We start from the raw sequence: 21,690 nt of genomic DNA, 5'->3' as shown, positions 1-21,690 counted from the left end.
AGAAGCAAGCGCGGCACCGCAGGCAGCCATCAGGCATTGGCTGTCGGCTCTGCAGCCGCTCCTCTCGCCTCTCATATCACTGCCCCTGGAGCAGAACCCTGGAGGAACGCAGCGACGTGAGAGGCGAAAGGAGCCTGCAGTGCCGTGCTTGCTTTTTAAAAACATTTCTGGTTGTTTAAATTAGCTTTTTTGTTTTTGTAGCAGCCGCTGCTGCTCAACAGAAGAAACAGCAGAGGCCGGAAATGGGAGCTGGCGCCGTGAGTTTCATGGGAGACTTGGCAGGTCTGTGTTGGGTGGGCGGGCTTGGATGGAAAGAAGGGGATAGAGAGAGAGACACTGGATGGAAGAATCGGGAGAAGGGGGTAGACGGATGGAAGGATGGGGGGAGAAGGGGGTAGACGGATGGAAGGATGGGGAGAGAAAGAGAGAAAGACACAATGGAAGGATGGGGAGAGAAAGAGAGAAAGACACAATGGAAGGATGGGGAGAGAAAGACACAATGGAAGGATGGGGAGAGAAAGGGGGAAAACAGATGGAAGGATGGGGAGAGAAAGACACAATGGAAGGATGGGGAGAGAAAGACACAATGGAAGGATGGGGAGAGAAAGGGGGAAAACAGATGGAAGGATGGGGAGAGAAAGGGGGAGATGGATGAATGGATGCAGAGAGAAAGGGGAGAGATTGGAAGGATGTGGAGAGAGAAGGGACACAACAGAAAACGGTAGAGAGAGAGAGACATTGGATAGAAGGAGGGGGAGAGAGACATTAGATGGAAGGATCTGGAGAGAGGGTAGATGGGTGGAAGGATGGGGAGAGAAAGAGGGAAGACACTGGATGGAAGGGTAGGGAGAGAGGAGACACTGGATGGAAGGATGCAAAAAGAAAGAGGGGAGACATTGGAAGGATGGGGAGAGAAAGAGGGGAGACACTGGACGGATGGGGAGAGAAAGAGGAGAGCTGCTGGATGGAAAAGGGGAGTAGAAAAAGACTGGAGAATAAGAGGAAGGGGCATGGGGAGAACAAGGGTGAGAAAAAGATGAAAAGCCATAGGTAGATGAAGGAAAAAGAAGGAAATTAAAGAATGGATAGTAAGAATGAATTAAATCTGGACAGAGAGAGAGGCTGAAAAATATTGAAGAAAGCAAAAAAAAGGAGAGAAAATGACAAATGGCGCAAAAGAGTTAAGCGAAAATGAAGGAAAGCAGAATCTAGAGACTGGGAGCAACACAATGAGAAAAAGTAAATGGCCATACAACAAAGGTAAAGAAAATAATTTTATTTTTAATTTAGGATCAAGTAATATGGTACCTGTGTTAATAACGTTTCAGAGACCAATACTTCCTTAGGTCAGGAGAGGATATATCGCATAACAGCATTATACTGACCTGAGGCAGGAGATTTTGGCCTCTGAAAGCTCATTGAAAAGGGTGTTAGGCTATTAAATAAATTATTTTCTGAAACCTGATGCACTAAAAAGCAGCACTTTACCCCTGTGTGACAAATGTATCTGATTAGTGTGACTAAAGTTTGCTGGGGGAGGGGGGTAGAGAGAAAATTATGTGCCCACCCACTTTCGGATCAGGCCCACCCAAAATTCCCTTCCTCTTTTCCAGTTATTGAAATCAGTTCTGACTTGCTACTCAGTGTCCCTTTTGCTACAACTGGACTCCTTTTCTGCCCTTCATATTCTCCTTCTTTACATCCCCCCTCCCCTGATACTACCTTGCAGGACTCCCTAACCAAAACCTCTATAATGCAACTATCCATTTCCACAGCCTAGTCATGCTTGGTGACTTCATCTGGCTATTCCTACCAGGCCACAGGATAGGCAATTCCCTTTGCTCCTATCTGACCTTGATCTCTCCCTGCATATTCCCTTTTCCTACCCATATCACTGGACACACTCTCGGTCTAGTTCTTATTTAACACCCTGATCAATTCATGCTTTCTGATTAGGACCCCATTTCAATTAAAAATTTAATTATAATTAATAGTTGGGTATGGGGTAACCCCCTCCCCTCCCCCCCCCCCCCACACTGCAGTTACTTGTGACTCCAGGTAACTCACTTAACACCCTCCATTCCCTGGAGTCACAAGGAGATACAGTAGGGGGAAAAATAACCATTTCTTTAATCATGCAAGTAATCACAATTACAAATTTTAATCAAAATGCAGTTCTAAATAAAGAATAAAAAGTAATGAAAAGATTAAAAAAATACAAAATACAAATTAACAAATTAAAAAATCTAAAACAGCATGCAGAATTGCTATAAACAGCCTTACAGTTTTCACAGCCTACTTCAGAAATGAAGTCCTGTTTCTGATCATTCCTTCTTTCTAGTTGTCTGGTCTGACTCATCTCTTTTTCCTCTCAATCTCCCGAAGCTTGTCATTTCCCCCTCACCCATTGCCAGTCTGCTTCTGTTGATCCTACCTTAATTCACATTTTCTATTCCCCATTATCCACTGTCTCCTTTCTTCTGCCTAATCAGGTGACTCCCTGTAATTCCATCCTTCAAAACTGCCACTGAGCAGACTGTCCACCTTCATAGGGGTGGTTCTCATTGTCCTAGGAAACCCTGCATATCACCTCAATACCGCTTATGAAGTGTCTGATCTGCCATTCAGAACACAAATAGCATAAAACCAGATCCCCTGATATGCTCTCTACAGACAGCTCCAATATTCGTATTGATTCTAGCTCAGGAACCGCCATCATTATAGCAAACTTAATAGTAACATAGTAGATGATGGCAGATAAAGACCTGTATGGTCCATCCAGTCTGCCCAACAAGATAAACTCCTATGTGTTACTTTATATGTATGTATACCTGACCTTGATTTATCCTTGCCATTTTGGGGGCATAGACCGTAGAAGTCTGCCCAGAACTAGCCCCGCCTCCCAACCACCAATGCTGCCACACAATCTCCGCTAAGCTTCTGAGGATCCATTTCTTCTGAACAGGATTCCTTTATGTTTATCCCATGCATTTTTTTAATTCCGCTACAGTTTTCATCTCCACCACCTCCCACGGGAGGGCATTCCACGTATCCACCACTCTCTTCTTGAAAAAATACTTCCTGGCATTACTCCTGAGTTTGCCCCCCTTCAATCTCATTTCATGTCCTCTAGTTCTAAACGCCTTCCCATCTCCGGAAAAGATTTGTTTGTGGATTAACACCTTTCAAATATTTGTATCATATCACCCCTGTTTCTCTTTTCCGCCAGGGTATACATGTTCAGGTCAGCAAGTCTCTCCTTATATGTCTTGTAACACAAATCCCATACCATTTTTGCAGCTTTTCTTTGCACCACTTCAATTCTTTTTACATCCTTAGCAAGATACAGCCTCCAAAACTGAACACAATGCTCCAAGTGGGGCCTCACCAACGACTTGTACAGGGGCATCAACACCTCCTTTCTTCTGCTGGTTACACCTCTCTCTATACAGCCTAGCATCCTTCTGGCTATAGCCACCACCTTGTCACACTGTTTCGTTGCCATCAGATCTTCAGATACTATCACCCCAAGATCCCTCTCCCTGCCTGTACATATCAGAATCTCACCGCATAACACATATGTCTCCCGTGGATTTCTACTTCCTAAGAGCATCACTTCACATTTCTTTACATTGAATTTTAATTGCCAAACATTAGACCATTCTTCTAGCTTCTGCAGATCCTTTTTTCATGTTTTCCACTCGCTCCGGGGTGTCCACTTTGTTACAAATCTTGGTATCATCCGCAAAATGGCAAACTTTACCTTCTAACCCTTCAGCAATGTCACTCACAAATATATTGAACAGAATCGGCCCCAGCACCGATCCCTGAGGCACTCCACTACTCAACTTTCCCTCATCCGAGTGAATTCCATTAACCACCACCCTCTGGAGTCTGTCCATCAACCAGTTCACCACGTTGGGTCCTACCTTCAGCCTGTCAAGTTTATCCAGGAGCCTCCTGTGAGGAACCGTGTCAAAGGCTTTGCTGAAATCTAAGTAGATTACATCTATCGCATGTCCTTGATTCAATTTTCTGGTCACCCAGTCAAAGAATTCAATGAGATTCGTTTGGCATGATTTACCTTTGGTAAAACCATGTTGACTCTAATGAGTCTTAAATCATCCCCAGCAGCTTTTTAAACTCTTGGGGCAGCTCTCCCATTGGCCCTAGGACTGCTGCACCCTTTAATCTTTCAGCATCTGACTTTGCTACTCATTTCTCTTCTATAATCCTATCCCTTCAGTCAACGTTTCTTATCAGTCCCCCTATCTCAATTCTACCTTCTTTTACTATCTACTTTCAGGAAGCTCATTTCCTCCTCAGTCAACTACATGCCCTCTTGACCTGATTCCTTCCCCCTGGCTTAAGTTCACTACAGATGGCCTTCTCCCATTATCCTAGTCTATGATCAACAACAGTCTATTCTCTGGCTCTTTTCCCAATGTCTGGAAAACAGCAATTGTCTGCCCAGTCCTAAAGAAATCCAACCTCAACAACTCACAGCTTTATTAAATATAGACTAATCTCCAATCTTCATTTTCTATCAGCTAAATAAAAAGGTTGTATTTTCCCAGCTATTCCAACATATAGAAGTCTCTCACATTCTGCACTCATGCCAATCAGGTTCTGGACCTGGCTACAGCACTGAAACCACACGCCTCTTTAATGATCTTCATTCTGCTTTTGACAACAGTGATGTGGTCCTGATAGTCACTGTTGACCTCAAACCATAATCTATTATCTAGACTTTCTGACATCTGGTTTTCTTCTTTTATTGGTAACTATACCTTTGGTTTGCTTCTTTATTTCCAACCATACCTTTGAAGTTTAATCTCCTTAAGTTCTGTTCCTGTCCCATTTTCCTGTGGTGTCCCCCAGGGTTCTGTACTGGCTCCCCCCTCCTCTAATACTTTTGTCCATCCCCTTGTCACTCTGATTCAAGATACTTCAATCACCACTTATTTCTATGTTGACAAGCTCCCATTCTGTATACAGAATATGGATAGCCCTTATTTGTCCACTCTCCAATCCTGCCTTGATTCTGTTGATGCCTGGATTCATTCCCATTGTCTTTTTAACCCCTCCAAATATTTTGCTTCCTGGGCAACTGGTTGTACAGTAGCTATAAGAATATTAATGTGCTGTTTCATAACCAAAACAGCTTTCTCTCTATAGAAGAGCCCGTCAGCAAGTTTTTCCTACACTTTTCCGAGGCCCCAAAATCAATCCTCATGGCAGCAATTCTCGATTTGTGCTAAAAATATAAGTCACGGGGGTCACGTGATGCTGTGAGCCTGGACAGTCACATACGTTTGTAGGGTTATGGAGCACCCTCAAAATCAGACTTAATTATCAAACACAGCTTTGTGGAACCCACCACAGCCAACGTCACACTATCTGTTCATTTATGGACAAGTTTGTTTTAAGAGAAAGAGTGGATGTCTAGTAGAGAACATAAAAAGGACAGAGGAAAGCCTAAAGTAGCAGAAGGTAAAATGGCGGAATAAAATGGGCCCTGCTGCAGATAACTCAAGCTAAGCTTTAGTGAACAGCCCCCTTAAGGTTAATGGAAAGAAATGGGGTTAAATCTTCCCAAAAACATTTTTAAAAAATCTTCATTAATATGTAGGAGGCATACATACAAGTTGTTACCTCCTAGAGCTCGTAGTATGATTCTCAACACATTGTAAACATGTAAGAATATAGAAGGTACGGTTGTATGATTGTCCGCCTAGATTCATGATTTTTTTTTAAACATAAAAGAAAAGCTATATGTTCTCTAGAAGGTTTTGAGGGCAAGGAAGCTGATTTTGTGGTCTAATTAAGCTTCATTTTCCTAGGAGCTACCTGGTTGCTTTCTCTAGGGGAAATATAAGAACACAGTCTCAATGGGAATTTTTTGACTGCTAAACCAGCAGATTATATATTTCAGAAGGGTAGCTGAACTATTTTCCATTTTTTATTTTGCTGAGGTTTTGGTTCGGGTACGGTAAGGGTGAAGTGAACTGTGGAAAAATTAATTCTTACCTGATAATTTTCTTTCCATTAGTCCCAACAGATCAATCCAGAGACTTGTAGGATGTACCTAAGCAGTCCTCAAGTAGGGCGGGACACCCCCAACCCGGCAGAAATCACCGACGAGCCAAACACCGCATCTTGACGAGCTGCCACATCCACCCGATAATGATGAGTGAATATATGAACCGAAGCCCATGTAGCTGCCCTGCAGATATCTTTCAGAGAAACCAAACGGGACTCTGCACAGGAGGAAGCTTGAGCTCGCATAGAATGAGCATGAACTTGCAAAGGGGCTTGCTTGCCCAATGCCACGCATGCAGATGGCCTCCCGCAACCAATGGGCTATGGTGGCCTTGGACACCATATGACCCTTCTTACTGCCTCCAAAAAGGACAGTCAGAAAGATGGAATTCATTTGTCACCTCCAAATACCTGAGACGAGCTCATCTCACGTCGAGGCTGCGAAAAGCCTGGAATTGCTCAGGGTAATCTTCCCAGCGGAAGACCGGCAAATGCAGGGACTGCCCCAAGTGGAGAGAACCCACCTTGGGCAAAAACAAAGGAACTGTCCTAATTGATACCCCCGCCTCCGTAAAAAACAGGAAGGGGTTTCTGCAACAAAGGGCCTGCAACTCTGAAATTCTCCGAGCAGAAGTAATAGCTACTAGGAAAATCGCCTTCAAGGTGAGATCCTTAATTGTAATCCCCGATAACGGTTCAAAAGGAGGACACTGAAGCGCTTTGAGAACTAGATTAAGGTTCCAGGATGGCAGAACTGGCATGTGAGGAGGGCGCAAACAATTTACGCCCCTCAAGAAACAAACCACATCCGGGTGGGAGGCGATGGACGCCTCCTGAAGCCAGCCTCTAAAACATGCCAGAGCTGTCACCTGCACCTTAAGAGAACTCAACAAGAGTGATTTTTGTACAGCCTCTGAAGAACCGCGAGGATGACCAATACTGAAGCCGAAGCCGCTGACAATCCCGAATTCCCACACCACGAATCGAAGGTATGCCACACCCTAGCATAAGCTACCAAGGTGGATCTTTTCCGAGCCTACAGCATCGTAGTGATAACCGCGTCCGAATACCCTTTTCTTCTCAACCGCCCTTTCAAGGGCCAGGCCGTAAGACCAAAGGGGGAGGGATCCTCCATTGTGACTAGCCCCTGCAGCAGGAGACCGTCCTGCACCGGTAGCAGAAAAGGACGATTGAACAGAAGCCTGATCACATCTGCGTACCAGGGTTGTCTGGGCCAATCTGGGGCCACTAGGATCACTCGACCGGGATGACTGGCAAAGCAAGTCAGTAACCTGCCCACCATTGGCCACGGGGGAAAGGCATAGAGTAGGCCCCTGGGCCAAGGCTGAAGAAGGGCATTGATGCCTTCTGAGCCCAGCTCTCGGCCCCTGCTGAAGAAACAAGGATCCTTCACATTGAACGCGGTGGCCATTAAGTCCATCTCTGGCATCCTCCAACGGGCAGTTATCTGATCGAAGGCCAGAGTGGAGAGCGTCCACTCCTCCAGCTCCAACTGGTGGCGACTGAGAAAGTCCGCTTGCACATTCTGTGACCCCACTATATGAGCCACTGTCAAGAAAGAGAAATGTGTGTCTTCCCAACGGCAAATCAGAGCAGCCTGGTGCCCCCCTGACGATTTACATAGGCGACCACCATCGCACTGTCCGAAAGAACTCGAACTGGACAACTGCGGAGAAGAGACAAACTCCCAAAGGGCCAGATGAATCGTCCATAACTCCAAGCGGTTGATGGACCATTACACCTACGTCAAAGTCCAAACACCCTGGGCCATCTGTTGCAGGCAATGAGCCCCCCAGCCAGACAGTGACGCATCCGTGGTCACTATCTTCTAGTCTGGGGTTGCCAGAGGAATGCCCAACACCAGATTCTTTTGAATGAACCACCAGTGCATGATTGTGTGAAGACAGGCTGAACATGGTTCCCGAACCTCGTAATCCTCCAAGAGCGGGTTTCAGAGGTTGAAACAGCACTCGAAACTGAGCCTGTAACCGCTGTGCTCGAGCTGAAGGAAAAGAAACTATCACTGTTCGGGTATCGAAGCACACCCCCAAGTATTCCAGCGTTTGGGAAAGCGTTAGGCTGCACTTCGGGAAGTTGATCACCCAACCAAGCGACTGAAGCAACCCAACCACTTTGTCGGTTGCCCGCCGACTCTCCTCGAAAGACGCCGCCCGAACAAGCCAATCGTCTAGATAGGGATGGACCTGAATCCCTTCCTTCCTGAGATAGACCGCCACTACTACCAGGACCTTGGAAAAGGTCCGAGGCGCTGTGGCTAGGCTGAAGGGCATCGCTTTGAATTGAAAATGACACCGAGCACTGCAAAGCGAAGAAAGCGCCTATGGGGAGGCCAGATTGGAATGTGTAAACTAGCCTCTTTGAGAACGAGAGAGGTCAAAAACTCCCCTGGCTGTACCACTGCGATCACCGATTGGAGGGTTTCCATGCGGAAAAGCCGAACCCATATGGATCTGTTGACGCACTTGAGATCTAAGACGGGTGGCCAAGAACCGCCCTTTTTGGCACCACAAAATAAATGGAGTATCGACCGCACCCTCTTTCTGCTGGGGGTATGGGCTGGACGGCACCCAGCCGTTGTAAGTTGAGGAGGGTGTGTCGAACGGCCCCGCACCTTGGTGGGACATTTGCAAGGAGATTCCAGAAAAGAGTCTACTATTGGACGAGCCAATTCTAATTTGTAGCCGTCTCTGATAACCTCCAAGACCCATTCGTCGGATGTTACCCTGGTCCACTCCACCAGGAATATGGACAGTCTGTCCCCAATAACTGGCTGGATATGGACCAGGGCCCCATCATTGGGCGGACCTGGCTGCAGGCTGGTTTCTGTTACAAGAAAGGAAGGCCTGCCTGTCACGTCAAAAGGGCTGAGGCATCTGAGAAGACCTTGCTCTCTGAAAAGAGGCCCCATGACCTGGATGGTAACGCCATATATCCTTAAACTTAGGTCTAGGTCCCACCGGTCGTACAAACTTGGACCTGCCCTCTGGGAGGCGCTGGCCCTTGAGTTACCGAGGTCCTTCACAATCTGCTCTGTCCCAAACGAAAGCTTTCCCCTAAAAGGAAGCCTTGCTAAACTTGACTTAGAGGCCACATCTGCAGCCCAATGTTGCAACCACAGCTAGCAACGCGTGGTGACTGCTAGGGAAACCTCCTTCGCCGAAGCCCTCAAACGATCATAAAGATCATCCGCAAGGAAGGTTAAGCCAGACTCCAAGGCCAGCAAAACAGCCACAAGATCTTCCGGAGAGGAGGCTTTCTGTACCCATGATAAGCATGCCTGCGCCGCATAGGAGCCACAAACTGAGGCCTGCAGGGAAAGGGCCGCTACTTCAAAGGACTGCTTCAAGCAAGTCTCCAACATACGATCCTGAGGGTCCATGAGCGCTGTGCCACCCTCTACAAGGAGAGTGGTTTTCTTAGTGACCGCTGTTATTAAGGAATCCACCGTAGGGACCTTCAGCAAGTCTAAGTCAGGAGCAGGTAGCGTGTAAAGACGCGACATAGCTCTAAGCAACCTTAAGCCCACACTGTCCAGCGTATCCCACTGCGCTAAAACAAGGATCTTCATGGCCTCATGCACATGAAAGGAACAAGGTGGGCATTTGGTGCCAGACATAATAGATGGCACCGGACCTGTTCCCCCTGACGATTTAGGGGGGAAATGGCCAAAATCAAGGAGGGAAGCTCTTCCCTGCGAAAAAGGCGGGCAGCTGTCGGATCATCCCCCTCCTCAGAGGGCAGGGTGACCTCATCTGCGAAATCCAAAGATTCTGAGGGAGAGCCTGGAAACAAAACCGGGCCATCTGTGTCAGATAGCTCCTCGGGATCCAAAATCTGCACCAGGGGACGTTTTGGCAGGAAAGAAAGAGAGGCTGCAGCAACCGAAGTTTGCTGAGAAAGAGACGGGGCTGCCTGAAGAGAAGCTCCTGACTTCTTCAAAAGAAAGGCATTGTGCATTAATAAAACAAAATCCAGGGGAAAAGGAACTGCAAGGGACTCCCCTTCTCCCTGTACATCGCTTCCCTCCATCGGAGCCTGTGCCATAGAAGCGCACTGCGCCTCTTCTCTATCAATCGCCATGTGCGGAGCAAGTCGCACCTAAGAGGAAAAAATGGTGCCCGCCAACGCGTGCTGCACTAATTGCCCCGAGGAAACCGCCGAAACTATCCCCTGCACTTCCGACTCACCAGACGCCTGAGGGGAACCCCTGTCGTGCTCAACACCCGCTGCGGGCTGACAGCTGCAGGACTCACACTCCCCCAATGCTGCTCTCCAGCCCCCACACCGGGAGCAGCGCTTAGCTGCCTCAGAAGGCACTGACATGCTCCACAAACGTTAGCCCCAAAACTGACTCAGCAGAACATCCAGTTCCTCCATATGATGAAACACAAAGTCTGTTACCTTTTTTTTTTTTTTCTTTAGGCAGGAGAGAAAGGAAACAACCGATGAGGCCAACAGCCCCGGGCGACGGAGAAAAAGTAGGGGAGACCAGGAGGGACCTGGCATCACCAGGTGTACACCACAAGCTGCAAACTGCCACTCAACCCCTGTCTGTGCTAAACTAGGCCCAAAGGACACAGTAGCCAGATCAAACCAGAGCTGCACAGAGATGTCCCTCCACCTGCTAGATAGACAGAATACTGAGGTTCAGCTGGCTGCACAGGTTCATATATAGCAAACCTCGGAGGTTCTTTCTATCTCCACCTGTTGGTAGAGCTCTACAACCCACAAGTCTCTGTATTGATCTGTGGGACGCCATGGAAGGTTAGGTTGTTTTTTGTTTTTTTTTTTAGAACTACACAGTTTACACTATTTACAACTTCTTTATTTCATTCATCACAGTTTGGTTCATTTCTGGTGAGAAGTTTCAGAATGTTTGTTTTTTTACCTATGTTCTATTGGAACGACACAGACATATGCTTCATAGGTTATAACACTTGTCAGATTGAAATTTCTGTTTATATATTCGTACAGTTTTGATACAATATTTAATAATTAAAAAGATTGAAACGTAAGTACCCTCGCTCATTTCAGCTGAGAGCCTTCAAAATCGAAAACATTTTGCCATGTAAGGCACTGGCAAGTCAGTGCAGTCTTTGCAGGAAGAATGTGATGAGGCATGCCGCTTGTAGCTCTCTATCAATCATGCTGCATCATTCCGAATTAATTGGAGCTGGTACAAACTCTCTGTGGTCTGACCAATATACAGGGCATTGCATGGCATGAATCTCTAATCAGTCTTATCTCCTCAATGTATAGAAAGATTTTGTAACTACTGCAAGTGATAGAAGCAGTTTTTAAAAGGCTGCCTGAATTTATGGGATCAAAGCAGTGGCGTAGCTACGTGGGGCCTGAGGGGGCCCGGGCCCCCGCAGATTCGCCCCTGGCCCCCTGCCGACGACCCCCCTCCCGCCACCAACCTTCCCCCACCATCGCCGCCAGCCCCGCTACCGCATGATTTACCTTGATTGCTGGCAGGGATGCCCAAACCCCGCCAGCCAAGAGTGTTCTTCAGCGCTGGAGTTAGTAAACTCCGGCGCCTTCATTCAAGAAAGTTTGTCTGAAGGATCAGCTGGTTTTGACGCCTTACGTCCTGCACCGTGCATGTAGCCCCGTGCAGGACGTAAATGCGTCAAAACCAGCTGATCCTTCAGACGAACTTCCTTGAATGAAGGCGCCGGAGTTTACTAACTCCAGCGCTGAAGAACACTCTTGGCTGGCGGGGTTTGGGCAGCCCCGCCAGCAAACAAGGTACTTCATGGGGCGGGCGGCGACGGCGGCCGAGGGTTGGTAGCGGGGGGGGGAGTTTAAGAGTGTCGGCGCGATCTGAGGGGGGGAGGCGGCTTAACAGTGCCCCCCCATCTCGGGCTCTGGCCCCCCCTCCTGAAAAAGGTCTGGCTACGCCCCTGGATCAAAGTAACTGATGAATCCAACATGCTCAGACCAAGAACGTACCAGCCATCATGTAATAAAAGTAAAATAAGCTGACTGGACCAACAACAGAATCAAACAAGATCTTGTGACTAAGGGGTGAAAAGAAAAAGCAAAGACTGCATGAGTAGATATGATGCAAAAGTCTCATCTGAAACGCAAAATGAGGGGCTGCTTATACTCCATCTTGAAAGAACAAATACTGATGAAGGCCTCACATAATAAAACCGACACCCAAAACTTTTATTTAATTTATTAGTTTTAACACAGGGATCCGAACAAACTGCATTACTAACATCACAACTTTTAAAAAAAGGGTCAGTCAAGAAACAAACACAGTGGGGGGGGGGGGAAAAAAAAGAGTGAGGAAAGGAACAAAATTTCTATAAGATTCTCAGGGGAAGAGCAGAAGGGCTTAAAATTAAGCCCTTAATTCCACAGTGTCTATACTACTGGCTCCAAATAGATAATGCCACACAATGACGAAAGGAATGAACTACTTTCAACACTACAGAACTCATGAGTTTCCTATTTGCAATGTAAGCCAGATCCTTAATATCAGTACAAATACATTTTTAATCCTTCTCTCTCCAAGAAATTACCTGCACTGCATGACTTTGAGGTGAGTGAATTACTGATGAGGACTGTGCAGTCTGTATGACCCCCTGTACCTGGACATGATCACCAGGAAGATGTACCGCCATCAGTGGTGTTGATCCTCGTAGTGACATCTAGAAAGAAACCATGAAGGATTTCATATTCAGAAAAAACAATGGTTACAGACCCAAGAAGCAGTCATACACCCCATGTATTGAGGGGGGGGGGGGATCCAAGAAAGTATTGATTTTTCTCTGTCTTTCTTTGCACCCTTAATAAAAGCAAGCTGAGTAACTTAAAAACAACATATACTAAACAGGATCCTTCCTATTGCTCTGTACTTATCCCTAAAAACAGGCCATATGGTCTGGCTTCATTGGGCCTTATTCAGCCTATGGCGATAAGCGGCTGGTAAACCACTTCTAGCTGCAGGCTGAACTAACCCCAGATATTCCATGCTGGGCCATATGTGGTTCCCGGTATGTCCACTGACCAAGAAGTTAACTGAGCACCATTAAAAGTACAATATACACCAATTCTGGTACACACTAAGAATCCTCTTAAAATAAAATTGGGGCTAAAAAACACAGCGGATATGTAACACATAGATATTCCTTCAATAAAATTCAAATACTTAAATATATTAGTAAATTCCATTAACATTACCTGATACAAGCTTAAAAGCACAAAAGCTGCTAGCAGTGACTCCTCTCCCAAGGCACACAAAAAGGACAAGACAATAGAAAAAAAAACAGGCAAAGCTTTCAACCCCCCCCCCCCCCCACGCACACACATAAAGTAGACTAAAATGACTGCATCTCTTTGTAAATATACCATCAGACATTATACATATTTTACCAGACTTTGTTAAATATCTGGTGCACAACAAAATTAATATAAAATAATTCTCAAATAAAATATTACAAATTAAAAAGGTTCAAGCTGTAATAAAGAACATACATGTTCTCTTGTTACTCTGCTACAGTACAATTTATTTATGTTAATTTATATACCGTATCTTATTGCATCTGCAAAACAGAACGGTTTACATATATATAAAAAATTGGTATATACAAATAAACAGACATAGGAATTCCATTCATGACAGGAAAGCACAGCAATCAAGATAAACTACATAATAAATCCATATTCTGTCTCTGCATTATCATGGACTAAACTGGTATAGATGTGAAGCTTCCAGATCCTGAGCCTCTTACACTAAGTTCAGTGGATGAGTACCTGTACATACTAGATGAACACTAAAGTCAGAGTGTTCACCTTTCCAGTTATTTAAAATCTGTTTATAGCAAATAGAATACTACAAATATGAATTAAAAAAATATTTATAACATATTTCCATTCAATACACCATTAAGGTAATCAATTCTCTCCCCCAAACAAGACATCTCTCTATATAAAGGCAACACCAACGTTCTATGAAGCCTCCAGCCGGAAGTGTGAAGGGGGCGAGATATCCGGTTTCCCTATGAGTGTCTGCCCCGCCCTCTCTGTAACACAGTCAGTGAAGGAAAACAGCAGAGCACGAAATCAAATCGCTGGCTCTGTAACAGTGAAGGACTCAGAGGGGGGAGGGGAGAGAGGCCAGAGGGCAGGGACACACATACTCCCACATGCACACAAAAGAAAACATTGCTAGCCCTTGTTTCATTTGCATCAGAAACGGGGCTTTTTTACTAGTGTACAATAAAAAGGACTTTGTAAGAGGCCTTAATTTTTATAGCCTCCCACCTTCTTATCGAAGAATCCACCACCATCTCTCACCCCCCCCCCCCCCCAACTCTTCTAGCTTCCCTAAAACCTTTATGTGGATGATCTACAATAGTGTTTCCCAAGTTGGTCCTGGAGTACCCCTTGCCAGTCAGGTTTTCAGGTTATCCACAATGAATATGCATGGATTGATTTGAATGCACTGCCTCCATTGCCAGTCAGGTTTTCAGGCTATCCACAATGAATATGCATGGATTGATTTGCATGCACTGCCTCCATTGCCAGTCAGGTTTTCAGGCTATCCACAATGAATATGCATGGATTTGCATACACTGCCTCCATTGTATGCAAATCTTTCATGCATATTCATTAGGGATATCCTGAAAACCTAACTGGCAAGGGGGTACTCCAGAACCAACTTGGGAAACTTTCTGGACGTTTTTCTCTTTTGAAAATGAGCCCCATAATGCATTTATTGGCTGCAATTTTGTCAGAAGAGTAGACTATAAGGAATCAACTTCCCTTATATTTCAAACTGTGTGGATACCATGCTAGATCACTTAGATAAACAGAAAAAAAAGGTCAAATATGTTTTAGCTGAAACTTTTTCATCGGCCTATCTTAATACATTTGTGGCTAGTGCAATTTCAGATCTTCAGTAACTTTTAAAGATGCTATAGCTCTCAAAAGCTTGTCACTAATGTATTGTTAGGTCATTAAGAGGCTTCAGCTAAAATGCATTAGTTGATCTTTATTCACTTTTTCTATGTAGCTATTCTTTTCAGATATTAAATAATTTTAAATTTGGTCTGGGATAAGACGCCCATGCACACCATGTGCAATCTTTTTTTTTTTTTTTGTAACATTTAAAAACTTAGAAACAGCAAGATTCAGGTCTGCTCAGTAAAAGGTGCTTTTCACTTTCATGTAGATGTTTCCAAGTTTATTTAAAAACTTCATATACTGCCTGTGAGGAACCTATCAAGGTGGTTTACAATACCCAAATGAAAATCAGGAGTATGGGAAAGAGAAAAGGGAAACGGGCATAGAAATGCCAGAGGGTCATAGCATGGGAAATATGGTCGCAAGACAGACACTGTTATGCCTCAGGTTCCAGGCCTGGATGAGAGGCGAAAGAACAATTTAAGACCAATAGGCCTTCAAAAATAGAAGCGTCTTAAGCTTGGATTTAAGGATTGACATGGAGTGGTCAAGGCAAACGTTAAGCAAGATACAATTCCAAAAGAGTGAGATCCATTACAGTGAAAATCCAATTTCTGCTGGTGGAGAGACAAGCAGTGTGATATGAAGGCACTTGGAGGCGGTTGTGTACTGCTCAAAAGTACTGTCTCCGAAGATTGGTCCAAACAATGAGAAGTAAACATAAGAAGCAAAGATCAAGTTGCTGCTTTGCATATGCTGTCCAATGATGCAGACTTCGGCAGTTACAGCAGTCGCAGTGGCTTTGATGAGGTTTGATTTTACTGGCGAGATGAATACCAGACTATTTATAAAAGAATGAAACATAGGATTCAAGCTAATTGGCTCAAGTGTTTACCTTCCAGGGTGTGGATGAACTTCTCATGTGGATGTTTGCATTGTGTAGGATAAAAGAGAGGAAGCACTATTTCTTCATCCCACATGGAAAGGTGTGGCACCTTTGGTCCAAATTTAGGGTGAGTGAATAAAATGTGTGTGCCAGTCATGTTAGTCCACTTTTAAAGCTAATAAACAGAAATAAACAAAACAAAGAAAATAAGGTACCATTTTTATTGGACTAATGACACATTTTTTTACTAGCTTTCAAAGGCAATACCTTTTGATCTGAAGAAGGGTTTGCCTTCAAAAGCTAGTCAAAAATGCATTAAGTTAAAAGAAAAACAGAAAATAGATGATACATTTTTATTGGACAATTTCATTTCATCATGATGAAACTGAGTATATGGTTCATATGTGACTAAGGCATAAACTCACTAAATTCTTCTAAATGAAGTAACTACTGCTAGAAAGATCACCTTCCAGGTGCAATCCTCATGACATGAGGATTCCATAGGCTTGAATAGTGGTTTCATGAGAGAAATGATTGGCATAGTAAAACCACAACTCTGCCAGTGGGGGATATGATAGGCTAAGGACTGTAATAGCATGTAGTCCTGATGAAAGATATATGCAGCCCTTAGACATAAGGATCATAAAGATACTGTACTAAGGTACTTGAAGGACACTGGAAAGGATCTTGATTATTAATCACCAAATCAAAAACCTTTTCCATTTAAAAGCATATGTACATCAGGTAGAAAGTTTTCCTGCTGCCACCAAGTTATTTAAAAAAAAAAAAAAAAGACATTGATAGAACCAAACATTACTCAGTTTCCATGCCATCAGGGCTAGTGATTTCATACTGGTAATGCAGAACAGTCAACTTTCTGCATTCTAAAGTTGGAAAGGGTTGAAACCTGCATGAAAGAAAAAAAGAGCCTTCTGAAAAGAGAACCAGTTCCAAGGAGACCAGTGTGGTACTATGAGAAAAGGTACTGTTGCAGGGCCTTTTTTGAAACGTGCAGTTTTTACTATTAGATATATGGGTGAATAAGCATAAAGGGAGAGGCCAGTCCAGTTCGGTTGGGTACCCTGAATAAGAGTGGCAGTTTTGTGTTTTCACAGCTGCATACATATAACTAAGTTACTTACCTGTAGCAGATGTTCTCTGAGGACAGCAGGCATATATTCTCATTTTTGGGTGATGACATCTACAGAGCCCAATGCAGACACTGCCATAGTGCACTGTCACTTTAAAACTTTGCGGCAGTGCCCCCGCCGCACATGCACGGGACCAGCAGTGCAGTACTAAAGGTAAGAAGACAACGCCAAGGGGAGGAGGGAGGGATGTGAGAATATATGCCTGTCAGCAGAAAACACCTGCAACAGGTAAATAACTTTGCTTTCTCCTAACACAAGCAAGCATAATATTCTCACAGGTGGGATTCACTAGCTGCCAGGCTCGCAATATAATAATAAACCTGGCAACTATTGTAGAATGTGAGCCTGGCTGAAAAAAATGGTTGAAGGGTGAAGTTAACCTTTAAGTAGTTAAAAGATTTCGCAGGACTGCTTCTCCAAACTGGCTATCCTGCTTAGAATGCTGCTCCAGATAGTAGTGAGCAGTGAAAGTGTGGATAAATGACCACACTGCCTTGCAAATTTCCTCAATGGAGGCAGAGCAGAAATGGGCTACTGAAGCTGCCAGTCTGACATTTTGTCCCTGCTGCTGCATCGGACATGAGCTTTGGGGCCATAGTCCCTTGAGCGGAGGAAGACTGGGAGTGTAACAATGCTTAGATGTATAGTAATTAAAGAGTTGAAATCCTCCTACAAATCTTCTAGAAGATGTAGCAGACTGTGGCCTGGATAGAGTTTTAATAGTATCTATACATTTTATTAGGTCAGCCATTTCCTCAACTTTGTCACCGAATAAATTAACTCCCCGATGAGGGACATTTGCTAGACGCTCCTGGAGAGTAGATTCAAGGTCGGAGACTCTGAGCAGTGTTGTTCAATAGTACTAGGTCAAATACGCAAAAATAAATGTATATTTTACTACTTAAATAAAGTAAAATGAAGAGCATATTAAAACATTTACTTAAGAAAAGTAAAAAAGTTACTGCCTAATATAATACTTTTGAGTAAAAAGTAATAGTACCTTAACTACAGTGAATGCAACTATTGTTAACATTTTTATCCCAACAATTGTATTGCTCTACAATTCAATCTACCTTCATTTTAGTAAAACTAAATTTTAAATGTGGATGTGCTTGTGAGTCATTAATCCACCACAACTAAAAAGGTGTTCAACAACTGCACTATCAGGAAGTGGATTGTTCAGTCTGATGAAAAGTTCCTTCAAATCAGGCCAGGCCACAATATTACTGATGCCTTTTAACTGGGTCTGCAGATACTGATCAAAGGAATCTCTGTCTGAAATACATCGTCATTATCATCTACATTCATAGTAGTGCTAATTCATCACTTGCATCTTCATCTTTGTTATCAATGTCATGCTGTACAATTACAGAGAAGGCTTTCACAATGTTGAAATCATTGTCTACTGTTGTCCTATTTTTCATCTGATGGCAAACCTTTTGCAACCCTGCTACCCGGAAATGGCAATCGCCATGACGGCAAATGTAAGCCACATTGAGCCTGCGAATCAGTGGGGAAATGTGGGATACAAATGCTACAAATGAATGAATGAATGATAATGAATATCTTTGAGAACTGACACAAGAATGTCATATATATGGAAACTCTTCAGTCATAAGGCCAGACAAGCAGAATATCAATCCAGTGGACTGTCATGTCAATGTAAAATTTTCCATGGGATGTCCAGCAGTCTGTTGTGATAGAGACATATGTCTGTTCATAAAAGAACAGCAACCAGCTTCATCTCCACTTCAAAAAGTGACCAAACTCATCACTGTTCTGTTTGGATGGCGACTGGTAACCAGTTCAACAAGCACAGGCAAACTGTACAGTTCTCATAGGCTGTATTCCCTGAACACCAACATTTAAGATGAGATGATCCACGGTTTGTGTGGCGAGGTTTGCAACTGCCAAATCCTGTTCCAGGTTTCATTTGGTTTTACTGAGGAATCATCATTTAGATCTCTCTGCCACTTTTACTTTTTACTTTTAACTGCAAGCATCAGAAGTAACTAGTAGTGAAAACTGGTAAAACTATTACTTTGGTTAAAAAAAAAAAAGTAACAAATTATTCCTGTACTTCTTTACAAGTACAAGTAGCAAAACTTTTACTTAAGTACGGTAACTAGTTACATCTTACTTAGTAACTGTACAACACTGACTCTGAGCCAGGAAAGGCACCGTATTGCTACTCTTAAGGTGGATATGTGAGGAGAGTGGAAGGGAGAGGGGGAAAGGATCACGCGGAGGAGCGAAAGAAAAAGGGATCACAAGAGGGGGGAAGGGAGAAAAGGTTAATGCAGAGGGATGGGAAAGGGAGAGAGAGAACAAGTTCACTTGGGAGAGGGGAACAGGTTCACTTGGGGGAGGGGAAAGGGAGAGAGAAAGAGAGAGGGAGGGAGAAAAGGTTCCCGCAGGGGGGGGGAACAGGTTTGCACGGGTGGTGGGGGGAAAGAGAGAGATGCGCGGGGGGAGAGGTTCATGCAGGGGGTAGGGGGAGAGAGAGGTTCACGCTTGGGGAAGGGGGTGAGACAGAAGGTTCACACTAGGGGACAGAGAGAAGATTCACGGAGGAGGGAGAGAAGGTCCACCCACACAGAAACCCGGAGAAACAGGCAGTCTCAAAAAAACCATCCATACCTCAGACAATCCCCTGAAAAAGAGGACATGTCCAGAGGAATTCGGACGTATGGATACCCCACTCTTACTGACTTACAAAAGTGTGTGCGTTCTGCAACTCCTCAGTATCTCCCCCCTCTTATCTCTCCCTATACCCCTTTCCCACCAACACCATTCATCAGGTAAGTCATTTATCTGTACTCTTCTTCTCTACCACCACTCCACACCCTTCCTTCTATCTTGCTGTGCTGCATGCCTGCAACAGACTTCCTGAGTCGGTACATCATGCTCCGTCTCTTGCCCTATTCAAATCCAGGCTAAAGTCCACCTTTTTAAAACTGCTTTTAACTCATAATTCCATATTCACATGTTCAACATGTTTCAATCATTCTCACAGTAACTGGAACTCCCTAATCCCTTATTTGTTTGTGTGTCTTGACTTGAACAGATTTGTAAATTCTGTCAAGCAGGGACTGTCTCCTACCTGTTTGTGAACAAAACCATGTACATCTAGTAGCATTACAAAAATAAGTAGTAGTAGCAGCAGCAGCATCTGACTCAGGATAGTGAGTGGCAAGCTATGGAGACAGAACTAGGGCTATTACACAGAAATATCATGCTCCGTGCTGGGTAGATTTGCAGGGTTGGGAACAGAGAGAGAGAAAAAAAATTGAGGCGTTTAGTTTGTTTGTTATGTCCAATGTTAACAAGGAAAAAGCCCAAAAGATGGAGATATGCTAGAGGGGTTGAACGGAAGTTATGTCTTAATTGATAACTTTATTTCGTTTAGGCACAGATGAATTCAGAGACAAGTGGGTTGTGCCCATCTACCAGCAGGTAGAGATAGAGTACTGAATTGAATTCTGCCTTATAGGACGGTACTTCTGATCATTCAGTATAGCTCATCACAAAGCAAAAGAAACAAGGGGAGCCCGGTGCCAGGGTCTCCCTCTCTCTCTCCTGCTCCTGACAGGACCTGGGTGATCACATTCAGACAGGAGCAAGAGAGAGAAAACTCCAGTGCCAGCCCCCCTTAGAGGCTGAGGAGCAAACACAGGGCTTCGGGGGCCTCTGGTTTGGCTGGCGGAAGGTCCCCAGGCCCCACCAACAGAAGAAGCCTTCCTCCAGTGCTGTCTTCACTTCAACGCATTGCCTGCCCTGCAGCTGCTTTTCCCCTCACATCGCGCGTGTTCGATTTGATGAAATTGAGCATGCAAGACATGAGAGGAAAAGCAGCCGCAGAGCAGGCAATGCGACAGAGTGAAGAACAGCGCTGGAGGAAGGCTTCTGCTGGTGGGGCTTGAGAATCCCTGCCAGCCAAGGTATGTGGAATTGTGGCCAGGGGGGGGGGGGGGGGGGGGGGGGGGGGGGGGGCTCGGCAGCTCTGCAGAGAGAAGCCAGGAAACATGAAAAGAACCACTTCCACAGGAACAGCAACAACTGAAACAGAGAACACACGCAGCAGCAACTGAAAAACAAGAGTGGGATCTGGATTTATCTGCTGCACCTAAAGGAAAGAAAGTTATCTTTTCCATTCTTAGCAGCAGTAGCAGATGAATCCAGAGACAATATACAGTGTACTGTGCTTTTGTGCACACAACATGAAAGATTTCACTGTCACCTAGCAAAAGCACCTTTTGACAGACTGAATAAAGCACTGGCGTTGCCATGTTCATCCACTTGGATACATGCAAATAAAGGTCAAACATGGAGCAAAAATACCTCCTTATCAGATCAGTGAAATCTGAGACCTGAACAGGTCTGAAAAAAGAAACATATCTAACTTAGCCAAATATCCTAAAGTTAGCCTAAAAAAAAAAAGAAGAAAAAGAAAAAGAAACTACCTACAATGGTTTGTTAACCTTTATTTCCAGGATAAAAGGTTATATAAAATGTACCATGCCTGATGTCTCAGATGGCCTTCCACAGGGGCATATGAGATTATCAAGTTTCAGGCCTGGACAAGTCCCAGGATTCTATTGTCTGGTAATGGTTGACTATTCACAACTCAAGATGGAAAAAACCAGCATT

At 44.5% G+C, this 21,690-nt stretch overlaps 1 protein-coding gene across 3 annotated transcripts in view; it reads right to left on the bottom strand.

Annotated features, from left to right (window-relative positions):
- The window catches only part of ATF1 (activating transcription factor 1), a 184,632-nt gene that overhangs the window by 147,336 nt on the left and 15,606 nt on the right, over positions 1 to 21,690 (bottom strand). The window contains exons 1-2 of one of the 3 annotated variants that reach the window (XM_030198264.1): positions 15,899 to 16,007; positions 12,618 to 12,746 (exon numbers count right to left, since the gene is read on the bottom strand). The exons of 1 other annotated variant lie outside the window; for it this stretch is intronic. In XM_030198264.1, the coding sequence (XP_030054124.1) occupies positions 12,618 to 12,746; positions 15,899 to 15,925 (156 nt within the window). In that variant the 5' untranslated portion in view covers positions 15,926 to 16,007. Of the gene's footprint in view, positions 1 to 12,617; positions 12,747 to 15,898; positions 16,008 to 21,690 lie in introns of those variants that run through there. One more of the 3 variants, XM_030198263.1, reaches the window with a different exon arrangement.

The sequence above is a fragment of the Microcaecilia unicolor genome, chromosome 3 (assembly GCF_901765095.1).
Source record: "Microcaecilia unicolor chromosome 3, aMicUni1.1, whole genome shotgun sequence".
Taxonomy (NCBI): Eukaryota; Metazoa; Chordata; class Amphibia; order Gymnophiona; family Siphonopidae; genus Microcaecilia; species Microcaecilia unicolor.
The sequence above is the reverse complement of the archived record's forward strand: the minus strand, read 5'-3'. Positions and strand labels throughout refer to the sequence as shown.